We start from the raw sequence: 15,201 nt of genomic DNA, 5'->3' as shown, positions 1-15,201 counted from the left end.
TTTTCTCCTGTGTGGATCCTTTGATGTTTATAAAGTCTGCTCCTCTTGCTGAAGATCTTTCCACACTCCAGGCATTTATGAGGTTTTTCTCCTGTGTGGATCCCTTGATGTCTATAAAGGCTGCTCCTCCAACTGAAGCTCTTTCCACACTCCAGGCATTTATGAAGTTTTTCTCCTGTGTGGATCCCTTGATGTCTATAAAGGCTGCTCCTCTGACTGAAGCTCTTTCCACACTCCTGGCATTTATAAAGTTTTTCTCCTGTGTGGATCCCTTGATGTCTATAAAGGCTGCTCCTCTGACTGAAGATCTTTCCACACTCCAGGCATTTATGAGGTTTTTCTCCTGTGTGGATCCTTTGATGTGTATAAAGGCTGCTCCTCCGACTGAAGCTCTTTCCACACTCCAGGCATTTATGAAGTTTTTCTCCTGTGTGGATCCCTTGATGTGTATAAAGGTTGCTCCTCCGACTGAAGCTCTTTCCACACTCCAGGCATTTATGAAGTTTTTCTCCTGTGTGGATCCTTTGATGTGTATAAAGGTTGCTCCTCCGACTGAAGCTCTTTCCACACTCCAGGCATTTATGAAGTTTTTCTCCTGTGTGGATCCTTTGATGTGTATAAAGGTTGCTCCTCTGACTGAAGCTCTTTTCACACTCCAGGCATTTATGAGGTTTTTCTCCCCTGTGGATCCTTTGGTGTCTTTGAAGATTTCCATTTCTCTTGAAGGATTTTTCACATTCTAGGCACTGATATTCCCTTCCTTCCTCCTGGATCCTTTGGGGATTCCAGCGTCTTCCGAAGGACCCTCCGCCCTCCAGGACCATCTCAGAGTCTCCGCCCGTTTCCTGTTCCCCGCATCGCCCTCCAGGCAGCCGCCTTTTCTGGGATCCCCCTGGGCTCATCCCTCCTGCAGCCCTGGAGCCTCCCTGCCTTTCCACGCCGTCTCCCGGGGAAGCCGCACAGGGATCCCCTGCTCTCGGGCGGCGCTTCCTTCGTCTTCCTGCAGGGGAGAGAGAGAGAGAGGCGGATCACGGCTGTGTCCCGTTCCCTGCAGGGGAGGCCCAGGCCGAAGCCTCCGCCTCCCACGGGTCTCCCGCCCAGCGTCTCCCCGTCAGACCAGACCTCGGGCGCCCGTCCTCTCCTTGCTCACAGGTCTCCCTTCTCCAGGGGAACTTTCTGGACTGCAACTCCCGGCGTCCCCTGCGCCCTACCTGCATCAGTTCGCCTGCGCACTTCCTTCCCCCTCCGGATCCTTCCGTCCTCCTGCAGGGGGGGAGAGAGAGAGAGAGAGAGAGAGAGGCGGGTGACGGCTACCTCCCCTTTCCCGCAGCCTCCACTTCCGGAAAAGACGCTCCCAGACTGCGACTCCCAGCATCCCCTGCGTTATCCGGGCTCCTCTGTCGCCAATTCGTGAAGCTCCCTAGTTGCCCGTTTTGCATCCGGAAGTGGAGGCTTCATGCCCTTTCTTCCCCAGAAGTTCCGCCTGTTCCTTTGCAGAGACCGGTCCCAAGCAGTCCTCCTGCCAATCGCCACCCTCCCCTGAGCGACCAATGGGCGCCCGCCTTCCTTTAACAAGCCAGATGGCGCCTGCGCGGTGTTGATGGTTGCTATGGTTCCCCTTGGAGGTGGGGGCGGAGGGCTCCCTTTGATCTTTGGGGTACTTCTCCCCCCCTCTTTGCCCCCTATTGAGGCCGGGGGAGGTCAGGGTCTCTTCTGGGGGCGGAGACCTTGTAGCCGCCTATAAAGGGAAGCCAGAGAGTCCAGTGATGGAGGCACAGGGGGAAAAAGCAAGATCCAGCCCACCTCACAGGGTTGTTGTTGGGGGAAGAGAGGAGGGAGGGGTCCCCGTGGCTGGAAGGGGGAGGGGCACAGAGGGCTCCAAAGACCCCTCAGTACAACCCTGAGCTCCAAATAGTCTCTTTTCTTCCACATCTTCTTCTCCGCCTCATTTGCAGAAATAACAAAGGCAGAATCCAAAGAAATAAACTCTCCATATGTACTCAAGTGTGTTTTTAAATAGCAACGACATGGCCTCTATTTGATGCAGGGAAATTCTTCTTTCTAGATAGAAGAATGTGGAATTCTTGCACAAAAGGAGACCGTCTCCACTTAAAGAGGACCTAAGGAGGAGAATCTCCTGCCAATGTTTCCTGCTAGTGAATTTCCTCTCATTCTAATCCATTATTGTAGGGAAAAGGAAACAGGAAATCAATCCATTTCAACATGACCCAAGTTGATTTCTTTCTGGGTCCCTTTAACTGCTGGACTCCTCAACATTTGGAATTGGACCAGAAGAGGGTCGTGTGCCTTGGAGGGTTCAGCTTCATTAAGCTATGCAGTATTTGGTTGTGGAAGAAGTTGTTCAAGAAAGAGAGGGTTTTTTTCTGTCCTGGTTTGCCTGATTACTTTGGGATGCAGGAGACAGTGTCTCACCTAAGCAGAAATAATGGAGGGAGCTCACCTGGGATGATGGAAGAAAACACAAAAGAGCATGTCAAAAGAAAGGGAATGCGATGGGAAGTTCTTCCAGAGCTACATTAATAGTGGAGCTTCCCTTGACGGAGGCAGTCTACATACAAAAATCTGCCTTTTGTGAGAAATGGGCAACTTTATTTATTTATTTTTATTAAAAGAGTTTTGTACAAACAGATTTTCCCCCTTTTCACCCCCCCCCCCCGCCATACAATGTAAATTGAAATGGGCAACTTTATTGATTGCTTTTTTCACCTCCTAAAACATTCGCTTGATATTGGTATATGTATAAAAGGTGGAGCAGGTGACCTTTGGTAGGATGCCACGGGAGGCCTGTCATCACTTACAGAATTCTGGTGGCTTTATGATCTCATCCATGCAGGCTAAACTGACAGTTACTGTCAGTTATCACAGTAAAGATGCCTTCTAATGAGCCAGAGGGCGCCTGCATGGCACTGAGGCTTGTTAAAAGGGTTGTTAAAAGATTGGCGTCAATCCATGCCAATTTCTCTTTGTCTGATCTCCCAGCGCCTGGAGAAAAGCCAGGTGTTTAAGACTAAAAGGATAGAGGTCCTTTGAGAATATGGCTGGTATCTCACAAACCTTTGTTGGCCTTAGAGAGGGTTTCTGCTGGAAGACAAGGGGACCATTGAGGGAATCCAACTGACAAAGAGTTTCAGGTATCTGGAGGTGGTCTTACACCGTATGGACATTTGCAAAACCCACATAGAAAAGATGGTATCAAACAATGACAGGGAGAAGCTCTTTCACACCCACAACAATAAAGGCCAAATTAGCCTTAGATCCAACCAGGGAACACTTGCTTCAATTAGGATCTGAGTGGGATGATTATTTAAAGGCAATTTATTACAGGATTGTAGCAAAGAGATTTCCATCAATGAAAAGAGGGAATCCCGGAGACAAAACTGGGTTTCATTTTATACTCCCTAAAGTAGAAAAAATAGAAAAAGAGAGTTGACCATTCAGGGAATCCAACTGACAAGAGTTTCAGGTATCTGGAGTTGGTATTACATGGTATGGACATTTGCAAAACCCACATTTGGGGGGCGCAGGGGGGTCGTGTGTGGGCATGCCGCACCCATAATGCAATGCGTGACCCCCCCCCAGTGTGCATGCGCGCACTACTGGCGCACCTCAATTTTTTGCATGCTTTTTTCACCCTCCCCAGGCTCCAGAGGCTTTATAGGAGCCTGGGGAGGGCGAAAACAGCCTCCCCCACATCCCCAGAAGCCCTCCGGAGGCTTCAGGGACCTTCAGAACGCTTCTCTGAAGCCTCCGGAGCAGTCAAAATGAACCTCCAAGCAAACCGGAAGTTAGTTCCGGAATTTCTGGTTTGCCTGTAGGGCTGTTTTTTTGAGCTCCCGAGGCTTCAGGAAAGCTCATGAAGCCTCCGGAAGGCCTCTGGGGGGGCAGGGGGGATCTTTTCGCCCTTCCCAGGCTCCTATAAAGCCTCTGGTGCCTGGGTAAGGCGAAAAAATGGCTTTAAAAAATGGTGAAAGTCACCTTGCCTGCATGCGCATGTGCGCTGGTCAGCTCAAAGGGCAGCGCCTTGCGTGCCCTGAAAAATGGCTCCACGTGTCACCTGTGGCACAGGTGCCATAGGTTCGCCATCACTGGAATAGATTGTATCAAACAATAATAGGGAGAAGCTCTTTCACACCCACAAGAATAAAGGCCAAATTAGCCTTAGATTCAACCAGGGAACACTTGCTTCAATCAGGATCTGAGTGGGATGATTATTTAAAGGCAATTTATTAGAGGATTGTAGCAAAGAGATTTCCATCAATGAAAATAGGGAATCCAGGAGAAAAAATTGGGTTTCATTTCATACTCCATACAGTAGAAAAAGAGAGTTGATTGCATGGAAGAAATCTTCCTGCTAAGTTGCATTTACACCAAAGACATGGACAGTAACATCTCATAATATTAAGCATGACAACTGAAATGAGCATTGCATTAAAAGAACATTCACATGGGAAACGGCATCATGAGTGAACCTAAGTCTGTTCTGAAAAAGTACAATTTCAGGAGGTTGAAACAGCATGTACAATTGAAAACCTTCTTTGTTATTCAGCCTGACAGTCCCGTATTTGGCAGTTATTATTTACCCTTCTTAATATCTTCTTTACTCACCCACCCCCCAATTGGAATTATTACAATTATTATCATGAATGTCCTTATTCTGTTGCTTTGTAGGTACACTGAGAGCTTGTGCACTCGAGAGAAATTCCTAGCCTGTCTATTCACACTTGGCCAAATCGAATATGCGATTGAATTCAATGCGTTAAATACAGACTGTGACTGAAGATCCTCTCACACTCAGGCATGTTTATCATTTTTCTCCCACGTGAATTCTTTGGTGTCGATGGAGCTTTCTATGCTCAGTATACACTATATAGCCAAAAGTATTCGCTCACCCATCCAAATAATCAGAATCAGGAGGTGTTCCAATCGCTTCCATGGCCACAGGTGTATAAAATCAAGTACCTTGGCATACAGACTGTTTTTACAAACATTGTGAAAGAATGGGTCGCTTTCAGGAGCTCAGTGAATTCCAGCGTGGAACTGTGAATGGATGCCACCTGTGCAACAAATGCAGTCGTGAAATTTCCTCGCTCCTAAATATTCCACAGTCAACATTCAGCTGTATTATAAGAACATGGAAATGTTTGGGAATGACAGAAACTCAACCACGAAATGGTAGCCCACGTAAACTCGTCCAACATCAGTGTGTGACCTCACAAATGCGCTTCTGGAAGAATGGTCAAAAATTCCCATAAACACATTCCTGAACCTAGTGGAGAACCTTCCCAGAAGAGTTGAAGCTGTTATAGCTGCCAAGGGTGGACCAACGTCATATTGAACCCTATGGATTAGGAATGGGACGTCATAGTAAGTTCATATGCGAGTAAAGGCACGTGAGTGAATACTTTTGGCAACAGAGTAGCATTTATGTGGTTTTTCTCCTGTGTGAATGAGGTCCATACAGACTTCCTCTACTACTGAAACATGTTCCACACTCAAGGCATTTATTTGGTTTTTCTCCTGTGTGGATTCTTTGATGTTGACAGAGGTGTGAAGTACTAGTGAAGCTCTTTCCACACTGAAGACATTCATATGGTTTTTCTCCTATGTGAATTCTTTGATGAATATCTAGACTTCCACTTTGACTGAAGCTCTTTCCCCACTCCACATATTTATGCGGTTTTTCTCCTGTGTGGATCCTTTGATGTTTATAGAGACTGCTCCTCTGATTGAAGCTCTTTCCACAATCCAGGCATTTATGAGGTTTTTCTTCTGTGTGGATTGTTAGACGTTTTTGAAGATGTCCATTAGTTTTGTAAGATTTTTCACATTCCGGGCACTGATATTTCTCTTCTCCCCCCTGGATCCTTTTGGGAAATGCAGGGTCTCCCCAAGGACCCTCCGTCCTCCAGGCATATATTCGGTTTCTCTCTCCAGTGGATCCTTTGATGTCTATAAAGGTGGCTCCTCCGACTGAAGCTGTTTCCACACTCCAGGCATTTATGAGGTTTTTCTCCTGTGTGGATCCTTTGATGTGTATAAAGACTGCTCCTCTGATTGAAGCTCTTTCCACACTCCAGGTATTTATGAGGTTTTTCTCCTGTGTGGATCCTTTGATGTCTAAAAAGGCTGCTCCTCCGACTGAAGCTCTTTCCACACTCCAGGCATTTATGAGGTTTTTCTCCTGTGTGGATCGTTTTATGTTTATAGAGGCTGCTCCGCTCCCTGAAGCTCTTTCCACACTCCAGGCATTTATGCGGTTTTTCTCCTGTGTGGATCCTTTGATGTTTATAAAGGTCGCTGCTAGAACTGAAGCTCTTTCCACACTCCAGGCATTTATGAGGTTTTTCTCCTGTGTGGATCCTTTGATGTGTATAAAGACTGCTCCTCTGATTGAAGCTCTTTCCACACTCCAGGCATTTATGAGGTTTTTCTCCTGTGTGGATCCTTTGATGTTTATAAAGGCTGCTCCTCCGACTGAAGCTCTTTCCACACTCCAGGCATTTATGAGGTTTTTCTCCTGTGTGGATCCTTTGATGTGTATAAAGGCTGCTCCTCCGACTGAAGCTCTTTCCACACTCCAGGCATTTATGAGGTTTTTCTCCTGTGTGGATCCTTTGATGTGTATAAAGGCTGCTCCTCTGACTGAAGCTCTTTCCACATTCCAGGCATTTATGAGGTTTTTCTCCTGTGTGGATCCTTTGATGTTTATAAAGGTCGCTGCTAGAAGTGAAGCTCTTTCCACATTCCAGGCATTTATGAGGTTTTTCTCCTGTGTGGATCCTTTGATGTGAATAAAGGTGGCTCCTCTGATTGAAGCTCTTTCCACACTCCAGGCATTTATGAGGTTTTTCTGTGTGGATCCTTTGATGTGTAAAAAGGTGGCTCCTCTGACTGAAGATCTTTCCACATTCCAGACATTTATGAGGTTTTTCTCCTATGTGGATCCTTTGATGTTTATAAAGGTAGCTCCTCTGATTGAAGCTCTTTCCACACTCCAGGCATTTATGAGGTTTTTCTCCTGTGTGGATCCTTTGATGTGTATAAAGGCTGCTCCTCTGACTGAAGATCTTTCCACACTCCAGGCATTTATGAGGTTTTTCTCCTGTGTGGATCCTTTTATGTTTATAGAGGCTGCTCCGCTCCCTGAAGCTCTTTCCACACTCCAGGCATTTATGAGGTTTTTCTCCTGTGTGGATCCTTTGGTGTATATAAAGGCTGCTCCTCCGACTGAAGCTCTTTCCACACTCCAGACATTTATGAGGTTTTTCTCCTGTGTGGATCCTTTGGTGTCTATAAAGGCTGCTCCTCCGACTGAAGCTCTTTCCGCATTCCAGGCATTTATGAGGTTTTTCTCCTGTGTGGATCCTGTGATGTGTATAAAGGTCGCTCCTGTCACTGAAGCTCTTTGCACATTCAAAGCATTTATGAGGTTTTTCTCCTGTGTGGATTCTTTGATGTTTATCAAGGCTGCTCCTCTGACTGAAGCTCTTTTCACACTCCAGGCATTCATGAGGTTTTTCTCCCGTGTGGATCCTTTGGTGTCTTTGAAGATTTCCATTACTCTTGAAGGATTTTTCACATTCTGGGCACTGATATTCCCTTCCTTCCTCCTGGATCCTTTGGGGATTCCGGGGTGTTCCGAAGGACCCTCCGCCCTCCAGGACCATCTCAGAGTCTCCGCCCGTTTCCTGGTCCCCGCATCGCCCTCCAGGCAGCCGCCTTTTCTGGGATCCCCCTGGGCTCATCCCTCCTGCAGCCCTGGAGCCTCCCTGCCTTTCCATGCCGTCTCCCGGGGAAGCCACACAGGGATCCCCTGCTCTCAGGCGGCGCTTCCTTCCTTCCCCCGACAGGCTCCTTCGTCTTCCTGCAGGGGGGAGAGAGAGAGAGCGGATCACGGCTGTGCCCCGTTACCTGCAGGGGAGGCCCAGGTCGAAGCCTCCGCCTCCCACGGGTCTCTCGCCCAGCGTCTCCCCGTCAGACCAGACCTCGGGCGCCCGGCCTCTCCTTGCTCACAGGTCTCCCTTCTCCCGGGGAACTTCCTGGACTGCAACACCCGGCGTCCCCTGCGTCCTACCTGCACCAGTACGCATGCGCACTTCCTTCCCCCTGCGGATCCTTCCGTCCTCCTGCAGGGGGGAGAGAGAGAGAGAGAGAGAGGCGGGTTACGGCTGCGTCCTATTTCCCGCAGCCTCCACTTCCGAAAAAGACGCTCCCGGACTGCGACTCCCAGCTTCCCCTGCGTCATCCGGGCTCCTCTGTTGCCGATTCATGAAGCTCCCTCGTTGCCCGTTTAGTTTCCGGAAGTGGAGGCTTCACGCCCTTTCTTCCCCTGAAGTTCCGCCTGTTCCTTTGCAGAGACCGGTCCCAAGCAGTCCTCCTGCCAATCGCCGCCCTCCCCTGAGCGACCAATGGGCGCCCGCCTTCCTTCAACAAGCCAAATGGCGCCTGCGCGGTGTCGATGGTTGCTATGGTTCCCCGCGGAGGTGGGGGCGGAGGGCTCACACTGATCTCTGGGGTCCTTCCCCCCCTCTTTCCTCCCTATTGTGGCCGGGGGAGGTTGGGGGCTCTTCTGGGGCGTAGACCTTATAGCCTCCTATAAAGGGAAGCCAGAGGGCTCCTATGATGGAGGCACAGCAGGAGAAAGCAAGGGACGCTCTTTCGGTGCAGCCCACCTTACAGGGTTGTTGTTGGGGGAAGAGAGGAGGGAGGGGTCCCCGTGGCTGGAAGGGGGAGGGTCTCAGAGTGCTCCAAAGACCCCTCAGTCCAACCCTGAGCTCCAAATAGTCTCCTTCCTTTTCTTCCACATCTTCACTGTCTCATTTGCAGAAATAACAAAGGCAGAATCCAAAGAAATAAATAAACTCTCCATATGTACTCAAGTGTGTTTTTAAATAGCAACGACATGGCTTCTATTTGATGCAGGGAAAGTCTTCTTGGTCTAGATAGAAGAATGTGGAATTCTTGCACAAAAGGAGACCGTCTCCACTTAAAGAGGACCTAAGGAGGAGAATCTCCTGCCAATGGTTCCTGCTAGTGAATTTCCTCTCATTCCAATCCATTATTGTGGGGAAAAGGAAACAGGAAATCAAGCCATTTCAATATGACCCAAGTTGATTTCTTTCTGGGTCCCTTTAACGGCTGGACTCCTCAACATTTGGAATTGGACCAGAAGAGGGTCGTGTGCCTTGGGGGGTTCAGCTTCACTAAGCTATGCAGTATTTGGTTGTGGAAGAAGTTCTTCAAGGAAGAGAGTTTTTTTTCTGTCCTGGTTTGCCGGATTACTTTGGGATGCAGGAGACAGTGTCTCACCTAAGCAGAAATCATGGACGGAGATAACCTGGGATGATGGAACAAAACACAAAAGAGCATGGCAAAAGAAAGGGTATGCGATGGGAAGTTCATCCAGAGCTACATTGATAGTGGAGCTTCCCTTGACAGAGGCAGTCTACATACAAAAATCTGCCTTTTGTGAGAAATGGGGAAATTCAGTGATTGATTTGGTCACCTCCTGCACACAATTTCTTGACATTGGTGTACTTGTAAAAGGTGGAGCAGGTGACCTTTGGTAGGATGCCACGGGAGGCCTGTTACCACTTACAGAATTCTGGTGGCTTTATGATCTCATCCCTGCAGGCGAAACCGACAAGTTACTGTCAGTTATCACAGTAAAGATGCCTTGTAATGAGCCAGAGGGCGCCTGCATGGCACTGAGACTTGTTAAAAGATTGGCGTCAATCCATCCAACTTCTCTTTGTCTGATCTCCCAGCACCTGGAGAAAAGCCAGGTGTTTAAGGCTAAAAAGATACAGGCCCTTTGAGAATATGGCTGGTATCTCACAAACCTTTGTTGGCCTTAGAGAGGGTTTCTGCTGGAAGACAAGGGGACCATTGAGGGAATCCAACTGACAAAGAGTTTCAGGTATCTGGAGGTGGTCTTACACCGTATGGACATTTGCAAAACCCACAAAAAATAGATGGTATCAAACAATGACAGGGAGCAGCTCTTTCACACCCACAACAATAATGGCCAAATTAGCCTTAGATTCAACCACGGAACACTTACTTCAATTAGGATTTGAGAGGGACTCAAAAATGAAGAATATAAGGCCCAAGCCTATGCCGATGACTTAGTATTTGTTGTAGAGGACTCATTAGAATCCAGACTGAAATTAATTCAAAAATTAGTAGAATATGGCAAAGTGGCAGGACTAAAGATCAATAAAAACAAAGCAAAAATGATAACCAAGAACATGACAAAAAAACAAGAAGAGGAACGGGAAGTAATAACTAGAATGCAAATAACTAAGAAAGTGAAATACTTGGGGATCTGGGTGTCGGCAAAATGTTCCACAATTAATGATGATAATTATAATAAATTAGTGATACAAATAAAGAAAGATTTAGAAAATTGGAAAAATATTCAACTATCACTCATGGGATGTATAGCGACAATTAAAATGAATATTTTACCAAGAATCTTATTCCTGTTGCAAGCCGCACCTTTTAATCCTGGTAAAAAATTCTTTCAAGAATTAAACAAAATAACCGCTAGGTTTATTTGGCAGGGACGAAAACCAAGGATTAAACTAAAGTCAATGCAAGACAGCAAGGAGAGGGGAGGTTTAGCATTACCAAATTGGGATCTATGCGCATCAGCAGTGTCAATAACATGGGTGAAGGATTGGATAGAGCTAAAGAATAAAAGAATTTTGACCTTGGAAGGCCATGATTTGCAACCAGGCTGGCATACATTCCTATGGGATGATAAAAATAAAACACACAAATACTTTCAAAATCATTTAATTAGAAGAGCATTATTGCAAAAATGGCTCCAAATTAAAAAAAAACGCTATGTGAAAATTCCAAATTGGCTATCACCGACAGAAAGGATGACCTGTCCAAATTTTATAGATTTGAACAAAATGCTAAGATATAGAGACTTAATTGATAGATAGGGAAACTTAAAAACAATTGAAGAATTGGCAGAACAGAACATGAAAGTTGACTGGCTAACTTACCGTCAAATCAAAACTAAATACAATAAAGATACTAAATTATATGATATCGAAACAGAACCACACAAATTGGATAAAATTATTCGAACCTCAGACAGAAAGATGATAGGGAGAATATATAAAATGGAAGATGAAATTGTGAAAGAACAAATGATAAAATGGGAGCAGAACTTTGGAAATAATATTGAATTAGACAAATGGGAAAAATTTTGGGGAACAAACTTAAAAATGACACTCTCAGTTGCATACAAGGAAAACCAATACAAAATGTTTTATAGATGGCGCCTGGCACCAACAAGGTTAGCTAAAATATCAACAAATACCTCCCCAAAATGTTGGAAATGCGAATCGATACACGGAACATATTACCATTTATGGTGGACCTGTGATGAGGCTAAAAAAATTTGGAAAAAGATCAAAAATTGGCTGGAGGCAATAACGGGGGTTAAAATAGAATGGAAACCTGAAATTTTTTTATTAGGAATAATGTCTGCGAAATACAAAAAAGAAATTCAGTATTTAATACTACATATAATTACGGCAGCAAGGATTGCCTTTGCCCAGAAATGGAAAAACAAACTAACTCCAAGTGAAGATGAAATAATAAGAAAGGTTATGGACTGTGCTGAAATGGGCAAACTAACTAAAGAATTCAGGGAAAAGAAGAATCAGAATTCTACCAGATATGGGATAAATGGTATAGGTGGATGGAGGAAAGAAACAAGAATCAATGAAGGAATGTAACAAAACTCAAAAATAATAGTTATGAGTAAAATAAGAAAGTTAAGAATGGTGAAACTCAAATGAAATACAATTGAATGGAAATATAATAAGGTGAGCGCTATCGATTGATAATTGCTATTAGAAAGAAGAGGAAGCTCCTGTTTGTATTGCATTGTGTAAATGTGTTCTACGTCTAAGTTTTATGTGTGTGTATTTTATATGTTTGTTAATAAAATTGAAAAAAAAAGAAAGGTAAAAGTCTCCCAAAGTGGAGGAAATTCATCTCTTTTCAGCTCCGCACCAAACTGGGAGCGCCTGGCTTTAGAAGCAACAATCCCATATGATTAAAAACGATCAAGGACTAATTAAAAGGAAGAAGGAAGGGAGCTGGGTGTTCTCTGGAGCACATCTTCACCCACCTCCCCTTTCCTGAGAGCAGAAATTGAGTTGAAGATTTGGAATACAACTCTGATAAATGGGCTACAAATAGAGGGAAGCTTCCCCAGAGCCCAGGAGCCCCTCTGAAGACTGACCAACCTCTTGGGTGGCATCTTCACTCTGACAACTGAGAGTAACTGGCAGCTTAGGCTGCATGGATGATGTCATAAAGCCATCAGAATTCGAAAGGAGATGACAGGTGCCTATCAAACCTCCCCTGCTCCACCTTTTCTACCTGCAACAATGTGAGGCAAAATGTCTGTAGGAGGCAAGGAGACAAATCGCTCAAGCTGCCCATTTCTCATAGAAGACATTGTTGCATGTAGACTGCCCCTTTCTAGGGAGGCTCCACTAAGACTCATTTATACATCCTCGGGTCAACCTCCCATTGAATTCCTTTTCGGTTGCCATGTTGTGTTTTGTTCCATCATCCCAGGTGAGCTCCCTCCATTATTTCTGCCTGGGGCTGAAGCCTCCTTCACCCAAAGGCCTCCAGAGAAAGGATGGTGAGACGTTTGAGGAGGCAGAAATTCTCTCCCCGAGTTTTGAACTTCTGGCCTCATTTCTCCTCCAGAGATCCAGTCCAGGAAAAGGAATTCCAGCCTGCCTGGAACAGATTCTGCCACAACAAAACACTGCAGAGCTTAATGGAAAGGGGGGGGGGGGTAGGAAGAGCTGCGGAGGGTGGAAGGGAGCGGATGGGAAGAGCCAGGAATGCAGGGGAGGAGCCAAATGGGGGCGGAGCCAAATGGGGGGAGGAGCCCAGAAACTAAGTAAGGAGCGAGGGGAGGAGTCACAATGCGGGCTCCTCCGTCCTCCCGCAGGGGTGAGAGAGAGAGAGAGAGAGAGAGAGAGAGAGGGAGGGAGGGAGGGAGGGGGAGGGAGGGGGGGAGAGGCGTCCGTCCTTTTCCCCACAGGGAGACCCAGGCTGAAGCCTCCCTCGAGCCTCCCCTCCCTCACAGGCCTCCCTTCTGAGGAGGACCCTCCCGGACTGCGACTCCCGACGTCCCCTGCGCCCTACCTGCACGAGGCCGCATGCGCAATCGAATCGGCAAAAATTCTGTCGCTTATCGGATTCCAAGTGAGGGCCAGACTGGCCTCCGTCCCGTTTTCGGACAAGCTCCTCCTCTTCCTCTCCTGGCACCGCCCCCTGCAGCTCAGCTGTCTCGCTCCAATTGAGGAAGTGGGGAAGAAAGGGCTTTCCCTGCAGGGACGCGTCATTTGAATCGGAGCAGCTTCTACGCCATCCCATTGGCGGGCAGGCGGGGGACCACGCCCCCTGTTCGACTCTGCAGCTGCCGCCTTCCTGGGTTTCCTCCCGTCTGGGTCCTTCCCCTCGCTTAGCTCCTCCCTAGCCCCGCCCCTCTGCCCCCACCACTCCGCCCAGCTAGGCGAAATTGGGGCGGGGGCATGGGGGATTCCCATAGGGGCTGCAATCAATGGGAAGGGTCGGAGGTTTCCTTCGCTGGCCTCGTCTTTCGTCTGCCTCCCCGGAGCGGGTCCCTCCCCCCCCCATTAAGCCTGCAGCAGCCCCGTGGGCATCTCCGGGTGGCCCCCTTTCCTTCTGGGGGGAGAAGGGGGGTTGCAGCTGCACCTCCCCCACCAGCACCCCCAGTCCAGGTGCTCTTGGCCGCCTGGCACAAAGACCCTCTTCCTCTCCCCGCTGGAAGGAAGGAAGGGCGGGCGAGGTCGCGATGGCTATTGCCAGCCTGAAGGAAGCATTGAATGTAGCCATCCTTCCATCTATTATAATAAATACTATTTAAATTTCCTGGCCACCTGATCCCCGGAGACTCCTGGCAGTTTGCAAATGTTAAAACACATATTTGTTGCTGTTGTTTTGCCAACATTTGGGGGGGGGGGGTTGAGGGGACAAATCATTAAGGAAAGAAGATAAAAGTGATTTCAGAATAATCATGTATTTCCCCCCATTTTGTAGTTTAGGAACCTCTGTGTATTTTCTCTCCTTGCCTTATTTTCCTTTTGTGGAATACTCTTCGTGACACCTAAGCTCAATCATAATTTAGTCCACCTTCCTGGGTGCTTCCCTGGGCCTTCCTCACTTCTCATTCTGGACCCTTGGACTCTCTTGCAATTGTTTTCTGAATCATTGGGCTTCCACAGAAGGAAACAACTTGCCTGTCAGAAACCACTTAGCCAGGATGTTGAATGCAAGAATAGCTCCCTTACAAGGAAACCCCCAAAACAACATAGCTAGAATATGAAACTAGAAGCTTTGAAAGATACCTGTGACCTGGGGTAGGCAACAGGTGGCTACAGATTTAGCTATTTAGCATAACAATCGTAAAAGCTTTGGGGGGGGGCTTTAACTCAGGTAACCAATAAATATTATAGGCATAATTAGTGGGAGGGCAAGGGGGTGTGTGAGACTCACCTTGGAGTATAAAAATTGAGTGTAAAACTGTAATCGGGGACTTGGAGGCTTTCAAAGCCTGGGTCCTTCTATCTTGGTACCGAAATAAAAGTATATTCTGGTCTCATACCTTGTGTTTGGTGATCAATTTTTCTTTGACACTAAGCGAAGGCCCAGATTGGGGACAACACAAGGTCCCTTCCAGCTCTGTTCTCTTCCCTTCCATTCTTCATCCTATCCTTATCCTTTTTATCTCCCCTTGTTTATTCAATATGTCTTTATATATAACCATTTTTTCCATGTTAATTAAATTTGGGTGTATATATGCTTCCATCGTGGATAGCCAAATAGGCATTTCAATACAGTGGTCATGTTTAAATTTATTCCAAACTAATATCAGGGACTGTCTAACGTAGTGTCTATGAAAATACTTAATTGCCCATCCTTTTTCACACCATAGGAAGGCATGCCATCCAGCTTGGAGGTCATGACCTTCCAATGTGAGTAATCTTTTGTTTCTTAACATTATCCATTCCTTTATCCATGTGAGAATAGCCACGGTATAGTAAAGTTCCCAATCCAGAACGCCAAATCCTCCGGTTTCCTTGGTGCCTTGCATAGCTTTGAGTT

The 15,201-nt window shown here is 46.8% G+C and overlaps 1 protein-coding gene across 1 annotated transcript; it reads right to left on the bottom strand.

Moving 5' to 3' along the window:
- Positions 1-1,682: 1,682 nt before the first annotated feature.
- Positions 1,683-13,449, bottom strand: LOC309399364 (uncharacterized protein; the record flags this gene model as incomplete). The annotated part of the gene is made up of 4 exons (XM_081967100.1): positions 1,683-1,738; positions 6,914-7,885; positions 8,096-8,147; positions 13,219-13,449. The coding sequence occupies 4 exons, from the start codon at positions 13,447-13,449 to the stop codon at positions 1,683-1,685; spliced, it is 1,311 nt and encodes a 436-aa protein (XP_081823226.1).
- Positions 13,450-15,201: the final 1,752 nt, after the last annotated feature.

Source organism: Natrix helvetica (genome assembly GCF_964273705.1).
Source record: "Natrix helvetica genome assembly, chromosome: 15".
Taxonomy (NCBI): Eukaryota; Metazoa; Chordata; class Lepidosauria; order Squamata; family Natricidae; genus Natrix; species Natrix helvetica.
The sequence above is the reverse complement of the archived record's forward strand: the minus strand, read 5'-3'. Positions and strand labels throughout refer to the sequence as shown.